Source organism: Amphiprion ocellaris, chromosome 23 (genome assembly GCF_022539595.1).
Source record: "Amphiprion ocellaris isolate individual 3 ecotype Okinawa chromosome 23, ASM2253959v1, whole genome shotgun sequence".
In the NCBI taxonomy this organism is placed as follows: domain Eukaryota; kingdom Metazoa; phylum Chordata; class Actinopteri; family Pomacentridae; genus Amphiprion; species Amphiprion ocellaris.
Genome location: NC_072788.1, coordinates 2,021,509 through 2,048,620, shown reverse-complemented (window position 1 = coordinate 2,048,620; position 27,112 = coordinate 2,021,509). Strand labels below are relative to the sequence as shown.

Here is a 27,112-nt window from a genome sequence, read left to right as displayed (position 1 = left end):
GCTCTCAACAAGATTTCATAATGAAAAAAGAGCAAAAACTATTCTTACCTATGAAAAGTCATTCCAAGTTTCCTTGTCTCAATCGTACGACGTAGTGTGTAATTATATGCAGCACAGTGAGCCGGCATACTTGTTGTTTCCGTTTTCACGCCGTCTACATCAACGGAATGCACTGAAACTTTTCCCCCACTAGCTTAGCCTCGCTGTAGCACGCAGCTCAAAGGGGCGTGTCCTATCTACTCATTCATATCTATGACAACAACGATGGCTGCACATAAGGACGCCTGACGTTGATTAGCTGCGTAAATACCATTATATACAGTCTATGGTAAATACGTATGTGAATCGCATCATTGGCTGCAGCAGCCAGTCACCGGTCACTCACTGACTCACACTGAAAAATAGCACAGAATGAATTGTTACGTGTTTATTTTATTTACAATTTAGGTTGGATTTTTTTTTTGTGCAGCGCAGATTTTCTGTGCGCGGAGACCGTGTCAGCAGTGCGCAATTGCGCACGCGCGCAGCTTAGAGGGAACAGTGGTTCCAGGTTTTGTTTTTTACATTTTTGTAACTTAAATTATCAATTAAATAGAACTTTTTTCCATTTTTCCTGATTTCCATCATTCTAACTCTTTCTCCTTCTTCATAGTTGTTCTGTTTCCATAGAGGACTTTATATTGCACTGAAAATGACACAGGAGCAAAAACCACGCAGAAACTGATTTGGGTTCATGTCTTTAACATCTAGAAATTGTGTCTGATTGAAATGTGAAAATACATCTCAAGTCTGAACTAACCCCTGCTTGGTATTGACAAAATATCATTCGTCTTCTGCACAGAAATACTTGTTTGTGGGTTGAAACTCAAATCTCGAGCCTCTTATATCACGATCAACCAAGCAGGTTTGACATTAAATTAAACGGGTGGGTTAAAATGTTTTTCTGCTGGACCTCGACGTCTTCAAATGAATTCTGAATTTAAAAACGTTTTTGTGTCCCTCCAGTCAAAGTCTTTGTGGTGTTTAAGCCCACCTCCCACTGGAGGCGAAGCTCCTGCTGATGCTGTAGACGTTGGAGGAGCTCTGATGTTTCCCCCATGCGCCCAACGGAACGATGACGATGGTGGCGTTGTCCTCCGAGCCGTACTGCAGCGCCTGGAAGACAGATCCGTGTTTAGTGTTTCGTATCTTCTAATGTTCACTAGATCAATACAATAAATGCAGCATGGCTCAGAAACAGTGAACAGAAGAGAAAGTCATTGAAGATACATCCAGCATGGCGAAACATCTTTCTACAGCTGATGATCAGAGTAGAGAGAAAAAGTCTGTCGAAGCTGGAAACATAGAAATAGTGGAGATAACATTTATTCCAGCATTGGTAACATCTGTAGAACCAGGTTTTTACAGTTTTAAGAAATGTATAATTAAAGAAATCTTCTTTTTCCCTGATTTCTGTCATTCTAACTGTCATTCATGGTTGTTCTGTTTCCACAGAGGTGCAGGACTTTATATTGTAAGGAGTCAGAAGTTTATTGCAGGTGTTGAAGAAATTTCACTCACTGTAGTGGGATGTTTATTGGTGTTCTGGCATACGGTGGGCTTACCAACACAGAGCATGAGTCTAATCAGTAACAGAGGGTAGTACAGCAAAGAACAAAAGGTAACCGTGGGAAATGGAATGGAGGAGTGACACTAGAAGGTATCTCTAGCAAAAGGTGTGCTATTTCCCTAACCACAGTGAACATTTTTCATTGTTTCGATCTTGTGTTTATGCAGCTGGTTCTCTCTTGTCAAAGAGTTTTAACTAAATAAAGCTCAACTAACTGGTAATTTGGTTATTTGAATAAGAAAATGATGCATTCACATAAACAAATGGTCCTCCAAGTTTATTTTGTGTCAAATTAAATTCAAATGTAAGCAAAATATGACGAGTTAATCTAAAAAATTCTCGCAACATGTTAAAATGTGTTATTTTCTGTTTATCCCAGTTATTGTTACTTTTCTCGTTCAGTTTTTTTTGCTTTTGTATTCTGTGTGGGGTTTTTTTGTTGAAATTTCTCTGTACCTGTTGAGCGATGACATCAGCAGCCTCTGTGGGGTTTTGGCACTGGTTGATGACATCACAGATCTCCTGGTCGCTCAGCAGGAAGTTGATGCCATCGGTGGTTAACGCCAGGAAGGAGTCGTTGGCGTGTTGGACCTGCAGAGATCAACACATCGCATCTGTTACAGCGTGTTCAAGAAGTGCACATTCTATTTCTCCATCGTGTCTGGCAGGTCGGAGGTGAACCGACGGACTCACGGCGAACCACCGAGTGTCCGGCTCTGCGATGACGCCGCTGGTTTTCAGGTGAAAGTCTCCGATGCTGCGCGTCATGGCGAGCCGCCCGTTAACGTTGGCCTGACCGAGGCTGTTCCACGTCACGAAACCACCCAAGCTCTGGATCCTGGACACAAACACAAGATCAGTTTGTTATGAAGACCCTTGATGTTGCAGATGTTTGCAGGGTGACAATGTGACCTGTAAATATTGACTTACACAGAAGTACACCGGATGTAAGGACTAGCTTGCTTTAACTTAGTCATGTGCAGATGTTGACGCAGGAATAGCTGCAATGACTGGTGTCAGATTAGTGACATTTAAGGACAATTTACGTCTTTGACTTTGTGTCCGCATTTCCCACATGCAGAAACCCCACACTGAAACATTAACGTGTGTGTGGATGATGTCCAGAGTTAAATATAGCCTTGTGCTTACATAACATCAGCTGCTGGAAGACGCAGGGAAACTCCAACTGTCCGCCTGCAGCTCTGCTCTGATTTCAAGAACTGGATGAACCTCATAAATGCTGAAGTGTTGCCTGATACTATTCTCAACGTTGCTGGTATCTCAGAGAAACCTGCTTTATATCGTCAAAAACAATATCATCCTGTTTCAGAGTGATGCTGAGAAACTAGTCCATGCATTTATAACTTCTAGGTTGGACTATTGTAATTCCTTATTATCAGGAAGTCCAATAATTCTCTTAGAAACCTCCATCTGATACAAAATGCTGCAGGAACCAGTAGCAGAGATCATATTTCTCCTGTATTAGCTTCTCTTCATTGGCTTCCCGTAGAATCCAGGATACAATTTAAAATCCTTCTCCTCACATATAAAACTCTCAGCGACCAAGTTCCATCGTATCTTAAAGACCTTGTTGCACCAATCATCCGAACAGAACCCTTTGCTCTCAGACTTGTTTGTTTGCAGAGTTTCCTTGGTGGAATCAGCTCCTAGTTTGGGTTCGGGAGGCAGACACTTTCTCTGCTTTTTAGATTAGGCTTAAAACTTACAAAGTTATAGTTTGGTGTGCTCAGAATCATCTGAGGTTACAGGTTTAGACTGCTGGGAGACTCCCATGACTCTAACAAACAGTTATACACCAACATCATATGTCACTAACTTTGTTTTCTCTCTGTGTAGTTTGTGTTTTTCTCTGTATCTGGAGTTTCTGGACTCACCAATCTCCAAAATGTTCATTGTTCTGTTTGCATTGTTTTACTGTTTATGTTGTTATCATCTACCTCTATCATCCCCAGCCTCACCCCAACGGTCGAAGCAGATGGCCGCCTTGCCTGGGCCCGGTTCTGGTTCTGAAGGAGGTTTTTTGATTACTTCTGTCACCAAATGCTGCTCAAAGGGAATCTACAGGGGACTTTGGATTTGTTGGAATCTCTGTTTAAAATTGGTTTTCACCTTAGCAAACACATAAATACAGTTAAATTTAATTTAAATAAATAGATACGAACAAGGTGTCAGTTGGTGTTGGTGCCACTTGTGTCAGTATTGCCAATATATTTTGAGTTTAAACAACCTCATTAGGAAGTTAGCAGTGGACAAAGTTCCAGGACTTTCATCCAGGACAATGAGGTTTCAGTCCAATTTCCTTGCTGTTTTCTTCTTGTTTCACTAATGGTTTGGTTCAGTTAAGGCAACAAAACTACTTTGTTAAATTTAGGAAAACATCTTGGTTTGGGTTCAGGTTGTTTATTGACCGAATTTTATAGGTCTAGCAAACTATCCTGCATGTTGAAAAATGCTTTATATGATCAAAGACTGGGCTTGTCAGGCATATTGTACAGTTTATTCATACCCAACAATCTGAGCTGCCGCTGCACTGTTACTCTAAACAATTTTTTTCTAATGAAGTGATTAATTGTTGACAAGGCATCAAAAATTGTTGAGAAATCCTTCACACATCCAAAACTGATGTCACTGAACTGCTTGTTTTGTCAAACCAACTGTGATACTAACCTGATATCTGAGAAACTAGAGTCAGCAAATGCTTGAAAATTTAGTTTTGTTGGAACTTTGATGGCTGCATATTCATTTTCTTTGATCAATAATTTTTTCACCTTTACTTAGTCCATAACATCTTGGACGTCCGTGTAGCCTGAGTGATATACCTTTGTTCTCCATGGTATTTGTATCGTATTCGAGGTACTGCAGTACAAAGTAATATTACTCCCATTGTGTCCAGCAATCACAGTAGTGGTGAAAGAACTTCGTACCGAAGTCTCTCGTCCTTGCGTTCAGGTGTGTGGTCTTTGGTGAGTTTCTTGGCTCTTCCCTTCCTGCACAACAAGGCTCGACTGTCACCGACGCTACCGACCACCAGCTCCATGCCGTCACGTAGCATAGCAACCGTCGCCGTGGTGCCGGCAGTCATGAAGGAGGCTGTGGGTGAAGACAGGTGTGGACATCAGACTTTTTGGTTGGTTTCCTTTTGGAAATCAAGCAGAATGTTCCTCATAGTGAAGTATTAAACTATTTACGTTTATGTGTTCACGTCTCACCGTTGTTGAAGTAGCTGAGATGTGTGTGCAGAGCTTTGTCAGCACCTAAAAAGGCTTTCTTCAAGACCCTCTCCAGATCATCGTCCTCCTCCAGAGCGTCTCTGGAACAGAACAGTTCATAAAGTCAAACCATTCGGGAGACTTTGTGAAGATTAAATCACTAATGTTCTCGTATTTGGAGCTTCTGACCTGATAAATTTCTCCATGAAGGTGTAACAGAAGTCGGCAGCATGTGGGCCGCCGTGGCCGTCAAACACAGCAAAGTACAGCAGGTTGTCATGGATACAGGCGACACGGAGACGGTCCTCGTTCTGCTTCCTGAGACCCAAAACTGAAGCACTGCCGACCCGAGACAGACTGACCTGAGAGACGGAATTCATTCAACTAATTAAATCGATCATTTTTAAAACTTTTTCCACGAACGTTTTGAACAAATCCAGTCTTTCATCCATCCGATGCACCATTCACCCACCTCATCATCCATCTCCTGGTCCTCCCAGTTACCTGTGGAATGGGTTTTCCATATTTAATACTGGAGGGCAGCAGTATCGGCTCTTCTATCCGATTGTCCCAGATGCCGAAAGAGTCCCAGATCCCTGGACGGTCACTGCTGTCGCTGTCATATCGTGTCGACCCGCTGGCCTGTCGAGTGACCAAAACACCAAACACCTGCAGGGAGACCATTCAGAGAATTAAGAAGGTAGAGCTGCTGTTTCCCAGCAGTTCAACACATTACAAGTCAATGCTAGTCATGCTAACATGCTAAACCTGGTCAAGCAGTAAACTGAATTCTGTTCCGATGTTCAAAAAAAATCTAATAATGAAGGCAAAAGTACTGGAATGGTTGTACAATTAAAGGCTAATCCTCTAGTCCCTTTTTGTTCTGTGGAAGCCAAGCTCCATTTTGCCAGGAGATGCCCTGTTTTCCTGGATGTCTTCAAAGAGCACCATGATGTGGCTTATTTTGAGGCATTCAGCAGCACACAGCAACAAAAACACTCACCTGCCCCGACGTTGCAGAGGTTTCTGGAGAGGATCGGACGCTGAGGAAGGTTTGTCTGGCGAGGGTGGAGCGACAACAACGCATCAGGTTTTGCAGCACTGCAGACGACATGGCTGGCTGTCTTTGACACACCTGAAGAGGTGACAGGTTGCTGGAAAAGAAAAAGAAACAGCAAAAAACATGTAACTATGAAGCCTGTAGTGTAATATTTTTTGGGTACAATGTGCTAAAATAAGAGATGACATAATTATGGCAAAAGCTATTAGACTGAAGACCAGAAGTAAAACCTATGTACTCAAAACATAATGGTGTAAACTTAAGGTATTATAACTTTTGACATGTATTGGAATAATATGCATGAAATCTATCACAAAATAATAAGGGTAAAATGTGGAGCAAAAAGTCTGAACATGTCTGGACATGTTCCCTGTAAAAGATGACCTAATGATAACTTAATGCGCATGTCTTCTGTAAAGTGAGATCTAGGGTGAAATATGATCACCTGATGTCATGATCTGACCAATAGATTGAGAAAAGTATAACGGTGTCAAAACTGTCACTCCTATAATATGCCCTATAGGTGTGGAAAAATGACCAACGCTCCCAGCATAAAAGACGGTGCACAGCTCAGTAACTTCAGTTCTTCTTGGGGTGTTATCAATGCTAAGAATTATCGACAAATAAATCCTGCTGCCCTCCAAATGCAGACTTCTCTTGGTGATTTTTTGAAGATCTGAACACGGTCAAGTCGTACACGCTGGCCCTGATTTGTAACTTAGCTTACACTTCATCAAACCCTAAAGTGCCCAAACGGTAATTTTTTTTACACCTTGTGTGCACAAGATGATAAAACAAAGTCCCCTATAGGACTTTAGGATCCTCACTGTAATGGCATTCCTAATGGGTTTTTCTGTAAACAAGGTTTGGATTAAATATTTAGAGTCTGAAATAATGACCTGTGCCTGACCAATGACCTGAAAGAGTTCTACTGGAAACCCAGATCAACAAGATGACCATCTTCTTGTTGATCTGTACCAGGAGGAAGATGAGGTCCAGGAGGACATAGCTGGTGGGCAGAAGAGAGAGAAGGTAGAAGAGGAAGGAGAGGACCCATATAACAAAGAGAACATAGAACAGGATGACGTAAAACACCAGGAAGGACCAAGAAAGGAGGGAGATCACAGAAATGACATGAATAGTAATGAGAAAGAGAATTACGAGGAGGAAGAAGAGAATGTAGAGGACGATACAGCTGGTTGAGAATCAATCAGAGGACAGACATGTAGGATGGCTGCAAACATTGACCAGTTGCAGTGCCTTTTTTTGGCTGCCTGTAGAGCTAATCAGCTCTTTCTATCCCTTGATTCCCAAAGGAGTAAAACCAGCCATCCATTCAGAATTCCAGTTGGGAAAATCAGGACATTATGCCTGGAAGTTGGAGATCCAAACACTGTGGAAAGGGACGCAACTTGTAGCACGCAAAGGGGTTATATTCTGTATATAAAGACAATAAAACACATCTGAACCCATCATCAGCCATAAGTTCCACCTCAACAGGACCTCCACAACATCACAACCCAGACCCCCATCCTCCACCACCATAGAGACATCAACGGACTCAGAACCTTCACAAAGCAGCCAGGCCAGATTCAGTGTTTCTATCCACATTGAAGCACCGATAAGGTGTTTCCAGATATTTTCACCATGATGCAGCCTGCTTCAAGACCTTCACCATCATCTCCATCCCCAAAAGAACCATAGACTGAATGACTACAGACCTGCTGACCTTGAGTCCATCACTGACCCACTTGTGGACCCAACAGGTCTGTAGACGATGCTGTCAACGTATCTCCTAACTCCATCCTCAGCATCTGGACTCTGCAAGAACTCTACACCAGGATCTTTTTGGTGGATTTCAGCTCTATTTTCAATACAATCATCCTGACTCTGCTAGGAAACATATTTCTGACTCCTGGACACCAACAGCTTCACCTCCAGTCACCAGTCCATCGAGCTCCTGAAGTTCTCAGACGACACCACCCTCATTGGACTCATCTCTGGAGAGGATAACCAAAGAAGTGCTTCTTTTTCCTGATTTGTGTCGTTCTGTGTTATTTCTGAGTTCCTTCTCCTTCTTCATGATTGTTCTCTTTCCATAGAGGTGCAGGACTTTATATTGCAGAGAAAAATGAACCACAGCGAGGCAAAAACAGAACCAGAAAACACCTAGAGAGTTAGAGTTCAGAAGTTTAGGACAAGAACCTCAAATAAAAAAGTCCAGTTTTGAATGTTTTTGGGGTCAGTTGTTGGTGCTAAAAGTGTTTAATCCCCAAAACTATTGACATTTATGACTATTCTGTGTCTCAGTTTTCCTCAGATTTAATCTTTAATGTTGTATGTGTTCCATAAATACCCCTACAGCTCTGGTTGTGTTGTGTTGCATTTGCGTAACACTTTATCTCCATTACAAGTGCGTCACACACACTGGGCAGTGAAAATACACTCCGTCTGCTGACAGCTTGCTTCCAGGACTGTGATTTAAACGAACATAAACTGTGGTTTGACGGACAATTCTGTCACCTGTTTAATAAACGGATCCCGATCAGCAGCTGCAGGATATTTCTGGACCAAAGGTTTGATTCTGACCTTTACTTGGAACACGGCGTCCACAGCTGCACACGACCTGCACAATGTCGCACATGTGGAGGGTGTGACGGTTACACAAACACACAACACCAGTGTGCATCACAGCAAACCATCAACAATGCTTTTCATTGATATATTATTGGTTATTTTTGATTGATCTGCGAATTATTAGTTGTTTATAGTCTATTAATGCAAAAAAAGGTGAAAAAAAAATCAGATTTCAACATGTTCAACTGTCCAAAACACCAACATATCCAATGATTAAACAGCTTTTTTCACTATTTTTAGCATTTAAAAAATAATTGAAAGGATTACTCCAATATAACTAATCAATTAATTGTTTTGAGTAGAATTTATTTAGACCAGAAAAATAGCAGAAAACAAATATAAGTGAAGTTAGAAAACAGAAGCTTGTCGTATCTGAGGTGTTGCATGAGTGAAAAATAGTAAAAACTTATTGGATTTTTAGAAATGCAGACAGTAGGACTCATTATATGAAGCAAAAGTGACACAAATATTACAACACACAATGGGAAATAAAATAAGTATAAAAGTATATAAGTAAGGCTGTCATTAGTGATAAAAAAAATAAAGACTCGGAAAATAAAAATCCAAACTCACCTTTTCTTTGCTTTTTATTGGTGATTTTCCCACCAGGTGCTATCTCCGTGGCAACAGGTGTCCAGCAGCAGCTGCCTCAAACCGTCAGCCGTCGCTGTGAAGCTCAGAGGAGGGGGAGGGGCCTGGGCCTGAGCTGTCCAATCAGAGCCGGTGTAGTCCTGACATCATCAGAGGGGGTCTTACAGTGGCATAAATAAAAATAAAACTGAAGCCTGCAGCACTTTTCTACAGCCGTTCAGTGTTTTCCAGATGATAAGACAGTTTAAATGTAAACTAATAAAGAAATTGTTTACAATAAAACCTATAAAACCAGATCAAAACGAAAAAAGATGACATAATAATTAGATTGTTTTATGAAGATACATTCAGCACGGTGAAATATCTGCAGAGTAGAGTGAAAAACTGTTTATAAAAATGTAAGTTTGTTCCAGTTGTAAAATCTGTGGAATATTTTTTCATTTATATGTAACGATCAAAGAATTATGGCTTTCTGTTAATATTTTCATCATTCTAACTGTGTCATTTCTGAGTTCCCTCTCCTTCTTCATGGTTGTTCTGTTCCCACAGAGCTGCAGGACTTTATATTGCGGTGAAAAATGAGCCCACAGTGAACAAAAATGAGGTAGAAACTACTAGTAAAGAGCTTCACTGCATCTGGTGCACTGACTGAATAAAATATGCCAGGGACTCTGTTGTTAACATGAGCGTGAACTTTAATGTTTCTGAATAATTCAAAGAAACAATCCGGCGTTTCGTCAACAACACAGAAATAGGAGCTTTTACCGAGGACCATGAAGAGGAGGAGAAGGCTTTAAATATGATGATCGGAGTTTTTACATGCATTTACAATAAAACAGAGGACTGTGTTTGAACTTGAAGTGTGGTGAGAACGAGGAGGACAAAAAGGTAAGCAGGTAGAAAAAGGAAACCTGCAGAAATTATCTACTCTCTGTTTTGTGTGGCGTTTGGTTAAAAAAGAAAGTGGATGAAATATTTAGCAGCAAAGAAGCTTCTGTCCTCTCTGCTTCACGTCAACAAGCACGTCTGGAATACTGCAGGAAGAACCACCACATGAAGCACTACGACTACAGTACTGGGATAAAACTGCAGTATATTTATAAAACCTGCACCGATACTGCTGGGAAACAAGCAGTGGAAGCTCCAGATGTACCAAGAGTAGAAGAATACACAGTAGTAGTAATAAATTACTACATATTACTACTTGTATTTTGTATTACTTGTATAAATGATTACATATTAATCATGATGAGAATTACTCAAAAACATGTCTAAAATGACTAAAGAATACCCAAAATAACTTAAAAACATGTCCTAAATTACTAAAATGTGTCCCAAATGATTTGAAAGTCATCCAGCGTGACTGAAGATTGTCCAAAAGCACCAAAAAATGGTCAATATGGCTCAAATAATGTCCAAAATAACTTGAAAAAATGTCCTAAAAGACATTAAAATTGTAAAATGACTTGAAAAATTTCCAAAAATAACTCAAAGACTTCCAAAATTGATGAAGTATTCAGAATTGACCTAAAATTATTTTAAGCTTGTCCAAGATGACAAAAGATCTGTCTTAACTGATTAAAAAATTGCCAAAATGACTCAAAATAGTCCAAAATGACTTCAGTCAAGGACATAGTTACAGTGATGCCGTGCTGCTATCTGGCAATGATACAGAAATATTTAACAAATCCGTGGATCCAGACTATAAGCCGCATCACTGTCAAATTCTAATCACTTGGTCCTTGTGTCATTTCTGACCTTCACTGAAACTTTCGTCCAAATCCGTTGTTCCGTTTTAGAGTAATGTTGATAACAGACAGACAGACGGACAAACCAACACTGATCATCACAAAACTCCACCATATAGCTAACACTAGCAGCCTATAGGGGAATATGACTTAATGTTGCAGTGAAAAATGAGCTAACAGTGACGAAAAATGAGGCAGGACTAAAAAAAACACCCAAGAAACTGTTCAGAATTCGAAGGGTTACCTCTGGTATTTGATGTAAACTGGTTTGGGAAGCTTGTTAAAGTGTGTTATAGATAAACATCTGGAAAAAAACCTGTATTCCATGTGTAAGAGCCACATAAGTTTTCTATCTGTATTTGGTAGCAATTTTAACCCTCCTGTCATCCTGTGGGTCAAAATTAACCCGTTTTTAAGTTTGAAAATGTGGAAAAAAATCTATTTTCATAGTGAAACTTCTGATGTCCACATTTTCTACATTTTTGGGAAATCTTTGAACATTTTTTGGTGGAGTAAAAGAAATGTTAAAAATGTTTAAGAACATTCACAAAAAAAAAATGTGATCTTAAGAAAATAGAAGTTTTACTGATATAAATGTAATCACTTTAGATATTTTTAGAATTGTTTTTGGAAGATTTTTACTCATTTTTTTGAAAATATTTACAATAATTTTCTTGCCAAATTTGGGGGATTTTTACAAAAAAAAATAAAACCGAAAGGAAATTTTTATGGAATTATTGGAATTTTCTTCCTGAAGTTTTTGCAAATTTTCAGAAATTTGGGGACTTTTTTTGCTGAATTTTCGGATTTTTTTTCCAGACAAGGAAACAATATTTTTTGGTGCCCGTAAGTGAAGACAACAGGAGGGTTAAGAAATCCAGCCCCATCTACAGGATTTTATTTCAGTTGTTTCACTGAGAAATACGTCTCATGAAGATAAAGATACCCTCCGTTCACCAAACATTCTAACATTTGGGAAGTTGGCGGGTTGGTTGTTTGGAGATCCAACATCTTCCCAAGACCAAGATCTTGGTCTAACTTTAACCACAGACATTTTCTTCACTGGACTGAACTTTTTCTTGCACAACTGCTTCTCTACAAAACTCATTTCCTAAACAGTTTGCATACGGTGTGATATTCCTACATGCGGAGGTAGGTGCAGTAAACAGTGGCGTGTCGTCTGCATACAGTGTTTTACAGTCGTGTGAGGAGGATTTTAACTTCCTGAACTGATCTCAGTCCGCCACAGCAGGCGTCTTCCTGCAGCAACCCAGAATCCCTCCTCTCTTCTTCCTCCTCTTCTTCGCCTTGTAGCCTTTGAGGCTGCTGTCGGAGCAGATGGACTTCCTCAGAGTCCTGATGTGCTTCTCCTGCTCCCGAACCTTCGACTCCAGGTGGGACTGGATGGCCGTTCCCAGAGACTCCAGGTCCACCGAGGCGCCGTAAACCTCCCACGTCATCCCCCGATCGTCCCACGCCACCTCCTGAGGTTTTGCCGTGTCCTCTTGCGGTTCGTCTTCCTCCTCCTTCTCCTCCCAGATGCTCTCAGCGCTGACGTCTCGGTCTTGGTTTTGTTCTGGTGGTAGCGCCGCCATGTGGGCGGGGCTCTGCTCGAAGCTGTAGGTACGCAGACAGGCGGGGAGGGAACTCGCCTTGTCCATCACGACTGTGGGAAGAGGTGATTGGCTGTGGAGCTCAATGTCGATCTTGCAGACGTGCTGGAAGGGCGGCTGACCGGCAGGGATGCAGCACAGCGAAGGGATGGCTGGCGATGTCAAACTGCCAGACTGAAGGCTTGAGGAGACGTTCAGGGAGGAGGAGGGAGCTGCCCGGTGGAGGCTGGGACTGGTGGAAACCGAACGCTCCACCACCTCCACCTCCACCTGAACACCCACCTCTCTCTGCTCCCCTGTCCGAGGACAGAGCCTGACATTAGGGTCGGTCATGGTCGCTGTCTCCCTGACCTCCTTGGAGCTCGTTGGATGAGAGGAAGTGTGAGGAAGAGGATTTAGGAGTGATGAAGATCTCCCCAGAACGTCTCTCTGTTTCCTCCTCTCCTGCTGCTTCTCTTCTTTCTTACTCTCCGCACTCGTTGCCCTTGACAACAGGATGTTGCTACCAGAGGCGATGGCATTTGTGTCTCCCTGGTGGCCTGGTTTGCTCAGCAGGATGCCCGGTATCGTCCTGGTGTCTCGTGGCGACCCTCCAGCGCCGGCAGCCTCGTGCCCCTGGGACTCCACCAGTCCTCCTGCTGCTGCTTTTTTACTCTCCAGCATTTTCAAATGTTCTCCTTTGACATCAGCCCCCATCTTCACCGGTGTCTTACTGATGGAGGTGAGGTCCTGAGTCAGAACGGTATTATGGGATGTTGTGGGCTCTGCTGATGTTGACAAGGCAACAGCGGATCTGGTTTTGGGGCTGGAGGTAGCCAGGGGACCCAGTGGGGCTGAAATCACAGTAATACCTGGAAGCAAGAAGCAAATGTTAGCGAGCACATGACTGGCAAGCTAACAGCATCAGTTATTCTACATGTTCAATAATGCAACTCAGTACTGTTTTCTACTTGAGTCTTCCTGCCTCATGAATTTTTACATTCTTCAGATGCAAGAAAGACAGGATCTAAAATGGAATGCTAATAGATTCTAATAGATCCCAAAAATAAGACTAGAAACCTTTAAACCTGTAAATCACCGAGTTTGAAAATGTGGGGGAAAAAAATTTTCACAGTGAAACTTCTGATGTCCACATTTTCATTATTTTTGGGAAATTTTTGAACATTTTTTTGGTGGAAAAAAAGAAATGTTAAAAAAGTTTGTTAAGGCTTTTTTAACTGAAGGTAGCAACATTAGCAGCGAAATTTGCTGGATTTTGTTTGATTTTTGTGTGAATGTTCTTAAAGAAAATATTAGAAGTTTTACTGATATATATGGAATCACTTTAGATATTTTTAGGATTTTTTTGGAAGATATTTACTCATTTTTTGAAAATACTTACAAGAATTTTCTTGCACAAATTTGGGGGATTTTTTAAATAAAACTTTTAAGGGAAACTTTTAAGGAGTTATTGGAATTTTCATCCTGAAGGTTTTGCAAATTTTCAGAAATTTGGGGAATTTTTTTGCGGAATGTTTGGATTTTTTTCAGACAAGGAAACAACATTTTTTGGTTCCTGTAAATGAAGACAACAGGAGGGTTAAGATGGCTACCACACAAACAAAGTTGTTCATGTTTAGTACTCAACTTTGTTTGGGAAACTGGTTCCAAAACCACTGATTTGATACTATGTTGCTGGCACAGTGTGAAAATGTTTGTGAAAGTACTCAGTCAGGTCAATAAATGCAGAGCAGTTTAGATACCACAGGTCTGAGAAATGTAAAAACCTACTTTACTGTAAACCTATCTTTAGTGGCACAAAAAGTTTGTTTTTCAAAACATGGTTTTTCAGTTTCATTTTGAGTTCTAGTCACATGCGAGACTTTTAAAGGCTTTACACTCACATTTACACCCATTTTTAAGGAACAGCTGTGGATTTATGTGATGTGATTAATTAAGTAATGTTGCTGAATTTTGAACAAGTTCATTTTTAACCAAACGGAAATCTACAGGGCTGCAAATTCAAGTCAGCGAGGAAGTTCCTCTAATGAACACTTGACACCAACAGTCAGCCAGTTCCAACAGACTTCCAGGTTAAAATGTGTAACTTTACAGCAGATAGACATATTTACAGCCTGGAACGGTAAACAGTTTTGATCCATATACACAATTTCCCTCTTCATGGTGCTTGCAGAGGGGATTAATGTTTAGAATTCTCAATTATTTAACTTGGATTTAGGTGTGAAGATATGTATAATCAAGAATGTGGCCACTTTGAGTGAAAGTTGTCATAGGATAGTCCATGGTCCACCTTTTTTGTGGATTAACTGGGAGTCAGGTATTGCCAAGATGCCAACCAGCACACCGAGTTTCAACCTCCAGGTGGCGTCATGGAGGGTTTGTCCATCTTTATATTCACCCTGAATGTTCTTAACTTCTGAATTTCTTGACTAAAGCTGATTTTGTCCAAACACTCACCTTCACATTATTGACTGAGAATCTACTATCTGAGTGTTCTAACATTGCTACCTTCAGTTAAATCAAGACTTACCAGGAGCAGAACCAGGACTTCTCAGAACCTCCCTGTTTGGTCCAGTTGAATTAGAACCCAGACCTTTTCGAGGTCCAGATCCAGGACTCCTACTTGCTGAGCCAGGTCTTGGAGACAGTGTCAATGACGAAGACAAATCTATCAGAGCTGGCCTTGAACTAGATGATACTGGTCCAGATTTAGAAGTATCTGATCCAGCCTTAGGGTCTAAACTGAGTTTAGAATTGGAACCTCTGGTCTTGGACCCAGACAGACTAGCTCTAGAGGCTGATGGCGAAACAGATCCAGATGTCGTACGGGTTGGTACTGGTATAGAACTGGAGATGGCATCAGGACGAGAGCTGAGGTTCAACTCTGCACCAGACTCAACACTTGGACTGATTCTGACATTGAAACCAACTTTAGAGTCTGGAAGAGATTTAGGATCTTGGTCACCCTTTGAAACCATGCCAGTTTTGGAATCCAGAGTGGTTTTGTTTGCTTTGGTTTCTGCAGTCTTTTTAGAGTTGAGGCTGTCTCCAGAGTTGGGACTGGCTTTGTGACTGGAACCAGTTTTGGAGTCTAAACTATCCTTGGAGTCCGAACTGGTTTTGGAAGCAGAACCACTTTTAGAATCCAGACTATCTCGTGACCCTGTTTCAGAAATGGGGCTGGCTTTGGTGCCAGTTTTGGAATCCAGACTGTCCTTGGACACTGTTGTTGTTTTAGAGTTTGAACTGGATTTGGAAGTGGTTTTTGACCCAGCACCAACGCATGAATCTTTGCTATCAAGATTTTCCTTGGACTCTAATGAGAAACCGTTTCTCGTTTCGGTGACTTTTCTCTGTGTGAATGGTTTGGGACTTAGAGAAGTCAGCTGAGGGTTCTTGGTACCTAGTAGTCCTGATTCCGCCTTCTGATTCTGCGGCTTTGTAGCCATGGAGGATGTCTCAGAACCATGAGGTCTTGAATCATGCCCAGCATGTTGGTTTAACTTGATGGTCATGGTTGGGTTTGGTTTGGGGGTTCTGGCTGCCATTGTTGGGGTTCGATTCCCCAGTTTTGGACTAACAGCCTCTGTATCGCCTCTCTGATTGTGGACGTTTGGGCTCACTGGCAGGTGTAGGGTTTGCGGCGATGGCCTGTCAATGCCAATCTCTTTTCCACCATCTTCTTTTCTGCTTGATTGCGTTTTTAGGCTCTCTGTTGTTTTGTTCGTATTCTTTGTGGCCACTTTGGTGATCAGTGCAGCTTGTGGCGTCACAGGTTCTGCTCTCTGTGTTTGTGTTTTGATTCTTTCAGCAGTTCTGCTCGGCATCGCCGTTTGCTCCGTGCGGTGTGGTTTCGGACTTTCCACCAGGTTGCTGTGAGTTTGTGACTTCAAGCTTAATGTTGGGGTGTGTTTGATGTTCGTGGACTTCAGCCGCTGCTCCTCTCTGCTGTTTGCTTCGGCTGTTGGTGAACGAGACAAAGCTGGAATTTTGCTTTTTTGCCGTGACGGATCATCTCTCTCACCTGGTGACATCATAGTGGTTGCCAAGGTGCTTGCCGACTTGCCCATTGCCATGGTCACCGCTCCTTTCATCTCTCCTTTATTCCCATTATCTTTTTTGTTGCCTCCGTGCAGCTTCGAGGTCTCCGTTACCGGACGAGGGTTGCTCGGCGAAGTCAGATTGAGGTTGAGGTTGAAGTTAGGCTCCGCCCCCCAGTTGGCATTAGATTCTGTGTTGCTGAGGGTATCTGCAAGCCCCTCCTCCTCCGGATTGAGGCCTTCTGACTGGGCGACACCTTTCCTTCGTTTTAAAACATCTGGGTGGCTTTCCATGGTGATGGGGTCTGATTAGTAGGAATCAAGGAGATGGTTGAAACTGAATTTCCACACCTGATTGGACAGATGAAGACACAAATAACCAATAAGACAAGTTCAGATTATAGAATATTTGTCTCCAAGGGACAGTGTGTCAGATTACAAACAATCAGTGTGTATTGATCACTGATTGTCTTGTGTTAGAAGTCTCGAAAAGACAAAAAACTGCCTTTGGACCTGACAGTTCTGTAGCTCATCTTTACCTTCACTATACTGTGCTCAGAGAAGCACTTTGAGCTCCTACTGGTCAACGCTACAGACTTGTTTTGGTAATAAACTCTAATTTTTTCACTTTGGCACTAAGAGGTGTCTAAGATGTGGCATCCACCGAGATTAGAAAGAAAAAACCTCACAACTGTTATCAAAATAAATGTCTTACAGATTCAAAAAATTGTAGACGCATGTGAGAATTAACTGTACTACAATTTATAACAAAAAAAACTATTAAGTATTGCACGTGTCCTTATTGTGTAGTAATAAGGTTTATGCACCAACCGTTTAGACTAATTTATCCATTAATTACAGCAAAAATACCGTTTGTGATGCCTGCCTGTTATGTTGTGCAATGAGACGACATTCTAAGTCTTTCTATACATTTTCCTCTATATTAACTCAGCTTTTTTATCAGTTTTGTCCTTTCTGATGGCTGTTTTTCCATCAGACACATGAACCCTCTGAGGATTTAGGTTCCCTGCTGTGCCTGACATATTCATCCTGCATTTTAAAATACAATACAAGTGTCTTCTCACCTCCTTTACATTCACAAAACTCTTTTTCTGCTGAATTCAATTAATGAAATCCAAAAGACTTCATTCAGGTTAATTTTATAAGAAACACAACTGTATTTTAGTTGATATTTAACTTCCAAAGATCAAAACGGCATCAACTGATTCATTTAAATGTTTTCTGTTATTCACAATAAATGCACTACATCAATAGAATCTTAAAATTAAAGTAAATGGAAAAAGTAGGATGTCATTTCACTAGTGTGTATTACAGTATTGGATTCCTTCATACCTGTTTAGGGTCTTCAGATCAACACAGGAGTGTTTGACGGAGGAAATCCATCCCGACCGCCTGCCGAGGAGGAAAAGGAGGAAATGTTCGACTGCTTGTTCGTCCTCGTAGCTCCAGAGTAGATGAATAAATTAAAGAGGAGAAGAGGCAGGGCTGAGACCATCACTCCTCCTCCATCCCTCTGTTTTAAACTCCTTCCTCCTCCTCAGTCTCAACTTGCCTCGCCATTTCTTCTTCGTCCTCCTCAGTCTTCTTCCTCCTTTCATAAGAAAAGCAAAGTGGTCAGTGTTCAGTGTTCGCATCAAACCTTTATACCTTAATAATATTTGACAGCTGGATGCAAGTACAAAAAATAAAATAAAAAAATCTAAGAAATGAAGTAAATCAGGACTGAATCTGCTGATTATGAGACTATTTTCACTGATGTCACACTGTGTCTCTGTATCGTCAGTCTGTCAGGGACGTTATTCAGGTGAAGCTCAGGGGCTCCTGGGTCTTTAGGCCCCTGTAGACCTCTGTAGGATCCTGTAGGGTCCTGTATACCCCTGTAGGGCCCCTGTAGATCCTTATAGGCTCCTGTAGGGCCCCTATAGGCTCCTGTTGGACCCCCGTATGCTCCTGTTGACCCCTATAGGATCCTTTGTAGGACCACTGTAGGCCCCCGTAGATAAAAACTGATAAAAACTTTCATTTATGCAGTGAAAGCCTACAGAGCAGTCGACTCTGGAAATGACATCGACCAAAACCTGGCGTTAAAAAGCACATCGGCTTGGATCATTGGGTTCTAAAGTTACAGAGTACAAGGGGATAAAACTGCATGTTTCTAATGTGCCACACTAACAGGAATCTTTCTGTAATTCAGTCCAAACACCACATGAGGGGGACAAACCGAAGACTTTCTGCTTCCAGACTTCATCCGAGCTGAAACTGCTGCAGCTAAGTAAAAAATGCGCTTGTGGAAACTGCATGTGCATCCACTGATAGGCTCCTGTAGGGCCCCTATAGGCTCCTGTCGGACCCCCGTATGCTCCTGTTGACCCCTATAGGATCCATTGTAGGACCACTGTAGGCCCCCCGTAGACTCCTGTCGGGCCCTATAGACCCCAGTAGGGCCCCTGTAGGCTACTGTAGGCCCCTATAGGCTCCTATAGGGCCTCTTTATAGGGCTCCTGTGGAGCCCCTGTAGGGGTCTTGTAGGATTCCTGAGTCTTTTGGCTCCTGTAGGGCCCTTTTAAGGCTCCGTAGACTCCTGTAAGACCCTGTAGGACCTCTATAGGGTCCTTCTAAGGCCATGTAGGCCCCTGTAGGGCCGATACAACTGTGATTAATGCTGAATTCTCACAGTATTCAGTCGACCAGAATAAACGTTGAGAAGCACATTTGATTTGCTGCAACTCAAAGTGACATCATCCACCAATCAAAAACATGCATTTACACATTCCTGATTCACTGCTTTTTAATTTAATGCACCGTCACCAGCATCGAGTCAAATTACTGAAACTGTCAGAGAGGAGAGCTATTAAGCGGCTCACTCTCCAACCAGGAACCGCTCGCTGTGATGAACGACACGGAGGCTTCTCTGTACTTGCAGCAAGGGTAACCCACTCAGTGCAACAAGATACGTCTCGTGTGAGCTACAAAGAGGTGGTCCCTGTCATTCTTTATTTATACAGGTGGGTTACAGGATAATGATATGCAAGTAAATGGGAGTGAATAAAGTTGAATGTGGGTGTGAGTGAAAAAATAAAAAGTATGATGGGTGTGGTAAATGCATATGAAAACAATCAGGGTTAACACAGTTCACAGTACAATTATTAATGATAATATAAAAAACCTTCTAACAGAAACTACTGGAGGTCTTGATAACTAAAATCCTGTCTTGTGTTTTGGCCTATTTAATTCTCTGAACCGCCTAATGAGAAGTTTCCTTTAAAAAAAAAAAAAAAACTACAAAAAAAACCCAGACACCATTAACAAGAAAAAGCAAAAACAGAAACAACTGTTGGTTAGAACTGTGAGATGTGATATGTGCTTCTGTCAAGACTTCCTCTTTGTTTCTGATCTCACACTTGTTCATTCTGCCGTCTCCTGTTGGTTGTGTTGCAGTCACAGCTTCAGTCTTGGTTTAATTTCCAGTTCATTCCTGTCACTAAACGCGACTCGGAGAAACTTGTGGAAGCAGCCGGTAAGTCCAACATCTTCTGCATGACAGGGAGATTACACTCAAATAACTTTTACCTTGTCAGTTGGTTTGTGTCACTCACATGTGGATGCTGCTGTTTTCCTGCTGCCTCTCTGATGTCCAGATGGGTTTCATCCACTCACGAAACCTGAAGGTGTTTTTACAAAAATGAAGCCGTGAAACTCTGCAGTGAATGTTTGAAGAAGAAACTAAAATGTCACACAGCAATGTTCCACATATAGGTACTAATTATGCTGACATATTTTATTATTGGACTGTTATTATTGATGCATTAATATGTAAGAAGGATTCTGGGAGAGTTTGAATTACACTATCGATAGTATAACTTATCAGTGGTACTAATATACAGAAATAAAAGATTCTATAATTATATCTCCGCAAGACTCAAAACACAACCTAAACAATGTGCAAAAGAGACCACAAAGAGAAAAAAGTGGCAACAAAGAGACACAAAAAAACCAAAAAGATTCTAAAGAGATATAAAACAGTGAAAATAAGACATAACATAACCCACGTGACTCAAAATGATGCCATGATCTGTTTTTATAATTTCATTGCACAATTTTGCATCATTATGAGTTTTTCCAGTTGACTTTTTGGAACATAGTCAGTCTATATTTCAATTCAGTCGTAAATACAGACGTACTTGTTTGTTTCATGACGTCTGTTCGGTTGTACAGATGCTGTGTGTTGGAACAACAATGACTTAATTGTGTATTTATACTTTTGTTCAGCTTGTGAGGATGTCTTTAGTTTTGCAGGTATTTGGATAAACTGAAGTTACTAATTTTTGGAAGTCAAGGGAGGATCAAAGTTGTTTTGAACAGGTGTTTGATTTGTGGAAACATCCTCAACAATGAATTCTGTTGTATTCATCGGGTTTTCTGAATATTTAACCGTAAATGCCTCAGCAGTTGCAGAGGTATCTCAGTCTTAACCAGAACTCCCGACTTCTTCTTTTGTCCTCCTCAGGCGTGAAGTGTTGATCAAGAACCAAAGACATGTCGTCTTCAGGAAGTCTGTCTCTGCTGTTGCTTCCGCCTCTGTCCTGTTTTCTCCTCCAAGACCCCTCACTGGCTTTTTCTCTACAGAGCTGCACAATTTTCTATTCTGAAAATGTAAGTAACATGTGGGTTACATGCAAAGGCCGTGAACTCACCGTTGTTTCGGACAACATTCCCAGAAATGCGGCATCACTGGATCTCTCCTGGAACCTCCTTGCGCAGATCACCAGGACAGATTTTAGAGGTCTATCGAAGATTAAATCCCTAGAAGTTCAGCGCAATTTGATTTCCCACATTGACGGTGGAGCTTTTACAGACTTGGCAGAGTTACTGATTCTCATCATGAATGACAATAAACTCACAAACTTAACAGACAACATGTTTCAGGGTCTGTCCAAGTTAGCGACGCTGGCTCTGTCCAGCAATCACATCTCATTCATCTCCCCTGTGGCCTTCCAGTCACTTGACAGTTTAAAGTGGGTAGAACTGGGTTCTAATCACCTACATCAAGTTAAAGACATTGTTCCGCTCTTGAAACTACCAATGATACAAATCTTATTTCTTGGTTATAACAAGTTAAACTCTTTTCAGTCTGATGACCTGCCTTTAAATATCTCAAACGTCAGGTCCCTGAGTTTAAGTCTGAATCCACTGAGAAAGTTCAGCATCACAACAGACGTCTTTCCTTATCTGCAGTCTCTGGACTTCAGCAAGTGCAGCAGTAACATGGAGTGGAAGGTAGAAAACAAGACCTTTCTGAGGAGTTTGACTAGCTTGTTCTTCAGTGGAACTTATATTAGCTTCGACACGTACAGAGAGATGCTGCAGACCACTGACTCGCTACAAAAACTTGTCCTAACATACATAAAAGAGTGGCTAGACGGTCTCGTAGACATCGCCTGCAAGATCCCGTCTCTAAGATCTCTTGACGCAGCAGCTTGCCAAATTGAAACCATTGACGATAACCTGCAGCGGTCTTGTTCTCAGCTCACTGAGCTCATTTTGTCTGCTAACAGTCTGTCTGGGATGTCCGAGCATTCCCTCCAATCATTGACGCAGCTCAGCCTTCTGCAGCTGCACGGAAACTACCTGCCGAAAGTTCCTCGTGCTCTCCGAAGACTCTCCACACTGGACGTCCTGGATCTGAGCTTTAACGTCATCAGTGAGCTCGACTGCCTTGACTTCCAGCATTTGACAAGACTAACAGAGCTGAATTTGAACCACAATCGCATTTCCAGTCTTCGGGGATGTGTTTTTCAAAATCTGAATGATTTGAAAGTTCTGAACATGGGACAAAATGCAGTTTTTACTATTCAAGACGCCTTCAAAGTCAGTTTACGGAAACTAGAGTCTCTGAATTTGCACAGTAGTGTTCTGGTCAAGCTAAAGCAAGGAGATTTCAGGAATCTATCTTCCTTCCGTTTTTTAGATTTAGAAGCAGATACTGCTATTCCAATGGATTATGGGATTTTTGAAGGCCTTGATCACCTCCAAACTCTTCGTCTGTCAGTAAGTAGTTATGAAAAAGACTTTTTCAGACTATCACATGTAGAAAATCTGACCCTACATCTCACCTTTGCCTGGAATCCGCAGAGTTCTCAACTAAACGATGAGTCACCTTTCTCAAATTCACCCAACCTGAAGAAGCTTGTACTTAAAGTATACGACACATTTACGACTCATATTTCACCCAATATGCTCGGTGGTCTGAAGTCTTTAGAATATCTAATGACTGAGAAATTCTTTGTGAAGTCTGTGCACCCGGACATGTTTAAATACACTCCACAGCTGAAAGGTCTTCAGATAGTCCACAGCGATGTGTTGTATTTAACCCCTGAACTGTTCTGGCCGATCCCAAACCTGAAGGCACTGGACCTCTCCGACAACGAGCTCAGGTCTTTGGATTTCCTGGCTCAGGCTAACCTGCCGGCGCTCAGCTGGTTGAAGCTCAGCAACAACAAGCTGTCAATCATCAATGAGATGCTCCTTCACTCCCTACCTGCCCTGACGTACCTGGACCTGACTGGTAACCCGTTAACATGCGAGTGCTCTAATTCTGGATTTAACCTGTGGGTTCTGAGCAGTAACCAAACACAGGTCATCAATGGACACCAGTATACTTGTGCTTTTCCAGTGAGCCAACGGGGAAAAAAGTTCCTGGAGTTTGATGTCCACTCCTGCTGGATAGATGCGAGTTTCCTCTGCTTCATTTGCTGCTCTTGCCTGATTGTGTTCACTCTCCTCGCATCCTTCACCTATCACTTCCTGAGGTGGCACCTCACCTAAGCCTACTACCTCTTCCTGGCCTTCCTCTATGACAACAAGTGGAGGAAGAAGGTTGCTTCACAGCGCTACGACGCTTTTGTCTCCTACAACATCAATGATGAGGCCTGGGTTTGCAGGGAGCTGCTTCCTGTGCTGGAGGGTCAGCAGGGATGGAAACTCTGTCTGCACCACTGAGACTTTGAACCAGGTACGATAACTCTGTGTTCGTCTTTAATCCTCTGAACCCGGATTTCAAAGACATGTTATCTACAAAAAAACCCTGAAATTACACCATTTATCAAAGCCTGAAACTGACAACAAAACTGAAAAAATAAGATTTTTGTCAGATTTTAAAGTTAAATAAATCTAAGCTTACCTGTCCAGGTGTCCTCTGCCTTCACCCTCAGTCAGCTGGGATAGACACTACCCCCCGCAACCCTAATGAGGATTAAGCAGTGTATAGATAATGGATGGATAAATCTAAGCTTGAAATTGTGATATTTCATGAAAATCGCTCTATTCGACAAGTTATTTTAAAATGAGACATGTAGAAAAAAATAGCTAAATATCTACAGCATGTGGAGACAACACTTTTTCCATGGATGGATGGATGGATGGATGCATGGATGCATGGATGGATGGATGCTTTATTAATCCCGAGGGAAATTCAAATTCACTTGGAAACATGTTGGACATGATTCCAGGTTTTTACATTTTTATAAAACAATCAAAGAAACGTTCAAGTTATTGGAAGATAGATTCAGCATAGTGAAACATCTTTCTACAGCTGATGTGCAGAGTAGAGAGAAAAGGTTACATAGCTAAATATCTCCAGTATGTGGAGACAAGATTGATCCACGTGTTGGTGACACCCATAGAAACAAGTTGGACACGCTGATTCCAGGATTTTACATGAATGTAAAATAAACTTCTTCATGGTTGCTCTGTTTCCACAGAGCTGCAGAACTTCATATTATAGTGAAAAATCAACCACAGAAACTGTCTGTTGGGTTAAACTCCTTCCACTGAATGTTGTGACTTTTAATGTCATCTTGTTATTACTTCCTCTTTCACTTAATGTAAACTTCCTGTTACAGTCTGAGGTTTTATTTTTGGAGGCGTCACCAAAGAACTGAACGTTTCATTTTGATATGAACTATAGTCAGACTGAAGGACAGCAGCTGCTCATCCAGTTGTTTTAATAAAAGGCTTTGTAGGATTGGGTTGCATCCAAATAAAATGCAATCTGTGTGAACAGATCGATAAGTCTGAAGGCTGGCCAAAAACGAAAAACTAAACACAGAACTGGAAAATCACACGAGAGGATTATAGAACTCTAGAAAACTATCTGGTTGCACTAAACATCCTAAGTTTCCTCCTTAAGTGTGACACTTGAGGCTTAATTTGACTTCTGCTGTCACTTTATCGGGCTGATGGAGCAGCAGTGTTGCATATCTTATGTCTGAAAAAGGCTGTAGTTGGTCTGCAGGTAGTTAAAAAAGGCTTCTTCATTCATCACTATAAACTCAGACATGTTTTGTTTAAGATGGAGTCTTTTTGTTGCTATGGTTTCAACTGAATGGATTCTTTAGGACCAAGATGAAGGGATAATCTTAAATACTTTTGATTGGTCATCCATCATTCCATCACCTCAAAGACTGTGGAATTCAAGAATCCTAGACTTTCTTTTTGATATTACGGGGTGTCCAGTGTAAAGTTTAAGTGTTAAAGGAGGTTGTCCCAGCAACCCAGATTCTTCTGACTCGTCCTCCTTGGTTGCAGAAAAGACAAACCAGGCAAAATGAAAGCTTTGCATTGGCATTAATGTTTCTGCAGTGATGAGTTCATTAGTAGTGCTGAGTTCATTTTATTGGTTAAATTTATTATTTTATTGGTTTTATTTGCTATTATATTGGTTTTATTTGCTTCTTCATTGGTTTTATTTGTTATTTTTATTGGTTTTATTTGCTATTTCATTAGTCTTTATTATTTTTTGGTTTTATTTGCTTTTTTATTGGTTTTATTTGATATATTATTGGTTTTACTTGCTATTTCATTGGTTTTATTTGTTATTTTACTGATTTTTTTGGCTATTTTATTGGTTTTATTTGCCATCTTATTGGTTTAATTTGCTATTTTATGGATTTTATTTGGTATTTTAATGGTTTTATTTGTTATTTTATAAGTTTTACTTGCTATTTTATTGGTTTTCTTTGATATTTCTTTGGTTTTATTTGATATTTTATTGGGTTTGTTTGCTTTTTTATTGGGTTTATTTGCTATTTTATTGGTTTTATTTCTTATTTTATTGGTTTTATTTCTTATTTTGTTGGCTATATTTGATATTTTATAGGTTTTATTTGCTATTTTATTGGTTTTATTTGATATTTTATAGGTTTTATTTGATTTTTTTTTGCTATTTTATTGGTTTTATTTGATGTAAGCTATATTTCCTGCAATAAAGCTTCAAGAGCAAGAAGGAGGGGATGTGAATTTGGGCATAAAGCATATATGTTGGGCTCTAAGTGTTAAGTTTCCTGCGACTATACCTGTCCGTCTGTGTGCAGAGGAAACTGGACTTAAGCAGCTTCTTACTGAAACTTTCACAGAAAATTTCCAGATGTGAAATGACCTGGATCCTACTTTTACACTTAGTTTTAAATGTGTAGTTGGTGATGTGAACACCAGGTGAACTCCAGGGTTCAGATTCCAACACCAGGTTTGTTTTACATGGGCAACACAGCACGAAAAACTGCAAAAATACTGAAATATTCCAGCGGCTTGGAGCCAAAAAATAGTGCTAAATAAGAAATCTAAAAGGAGCTGCTGTTTTTTCAGGTAAATCTATCGTAGAAAACATCACTGAGGCCATCTACGGCAGCAGGAAGACCATCTGTGTGATCAGCCGGAGTTACCTGCAGAGCAAGTGGTGCTCCAGAGAGATCCAGATGGCCAGGTGGGGGCGCCGCCTCTACTTCGTAAACACTCTCACCGGTTCCCAAACTGACTCGAGTGTTTGTTTCGTGTTTCCTGTCCGCAGCTTCCGCCTGTTCGACGAGCACTAGGACGTGCTGGTCATGCTGTTTCTGGAGGAAATCCCGGCCTGGCAGTTGGCTCCGTACCACCAGATCCGGAGTCTGGTGAAGAGGTGCACCTACCTGAGCTGGCCGAGGGCCGCTCAGCACACCGGAGTCTTCTGGCAGAAAGTGCAGCGATCTCTGGAGGCGAATGAAGCTCTGGACAGCATGTAGAGCTCCTTCAGAGAGGGAGAAACAAGCAAAGAGTGAATGTACACTACCGTTCAAAAGTTTGGGCTCACCCAGACAATTCCATGTTCTCCATGAAAACTCCCACTTTTATCCATGTGCTAACATAACTGCACAAGGGTTTTCTAATCATCAATGAGCCTTTCAACACCATTAGCTAACACAATGTAGCATTAGAACACAGCAGTGATGGTTGCTGGAAATGTTCCTCTGTACCTCTATGGAGATATTCCATTAAAAATCAGCTGTTTCCAGCTACAATAGTCATTTACCACATTAACAATGTCTAGACTGGATTCCTGATTCATTTAATGTTATCTTCATTGAAAAAAACTGCTTTTCTTTCAAAAATAAGGACATTTCTTAGCGATACCAAACTTTTGCACAATAGTATACATTTGTACCTGTTCCTTTCTCCACTATTGCAATGAACTTTACTCCGGTATCAGTGAGTGAAACATTGGAAGACTCCAGTTAAAATGTACCAACAGAA

At 41.2% G+C, this 27,112-nt stretch overlaps 1 protein-coding gene and 1 pseudogene across 7 annotated transcripts in view; one reads left to right on the top strand and one right to left on the bottom strand.

Annotated features, from left to right (window-relative positions):
- Window positions 1-21,519, bottom strand: part of ppm1ka (protein phosphatase, Mg2+/Mn2+ dependent 1Ka) — a 29,186-nt gene extending 7,667 nt beyond the window's left edge. The window contains exons 1-10 of one of the 7 annotated variants that reach the window (XM_055007941.1): window positions 9,110-9,227; window positions 8,423-8,525; window positions 5,843-5,993; window positions 5,344-5,508; window positions 5,029-5,201; window positions 4,840-4,940; window positions 4,555-4,720; window positions 2,303-2,447; window positions 2,066-2,200; window positions 1,034-1,155 (exon numbers count right to left, since the gene is read on the bottom strand). In XM_055007941.1, coding sequence (XP_054863916.1) covers window positions 1,034-1,155; window positions 2,066-2,200; window positions 2,303-2,447; window positions 4,555-4,720; window positions 4,840-4,940; window positions 5,029-5,201; window positions 5,344-5,508; window positions 5,843-5,953 — 1,118 coding nt within the window. In that variant the 5' untranslated portion in view covers window positions 5,954-5,993; window positions 8,423-8,525; window positions 9,110-9,227. Of the gene's footprint in view, window positions 1-48; window positions 1,156-2,065; window positions 2,201-2,302; window positions 2,448-4,554; window positions 4,721-4,839; window positions 4,941-5,028; window positions 5,202-5,343; window positions 5,509-5,842; window positions 5,994-8,422; window positions 8,526-9,109; window positions 13,340-15,018; window positions 16,880-17,881; window positions 18,141-20,145; window positions 20,936-21,243 lie in introns of those variants that run through there. The other 6 variants (XM_055007944.1, XM_023299074.3, XM_055007943.1 and 3 more) reach the window with 6 other exon arrangements.
- On the top strand, window positions 21,086-26,604 carry LOC111588617 (toll-like receptor 13; annotated as a pseudogene).
- Window positions 26,605-27,112: the final 508 nt, after the last annotated feature.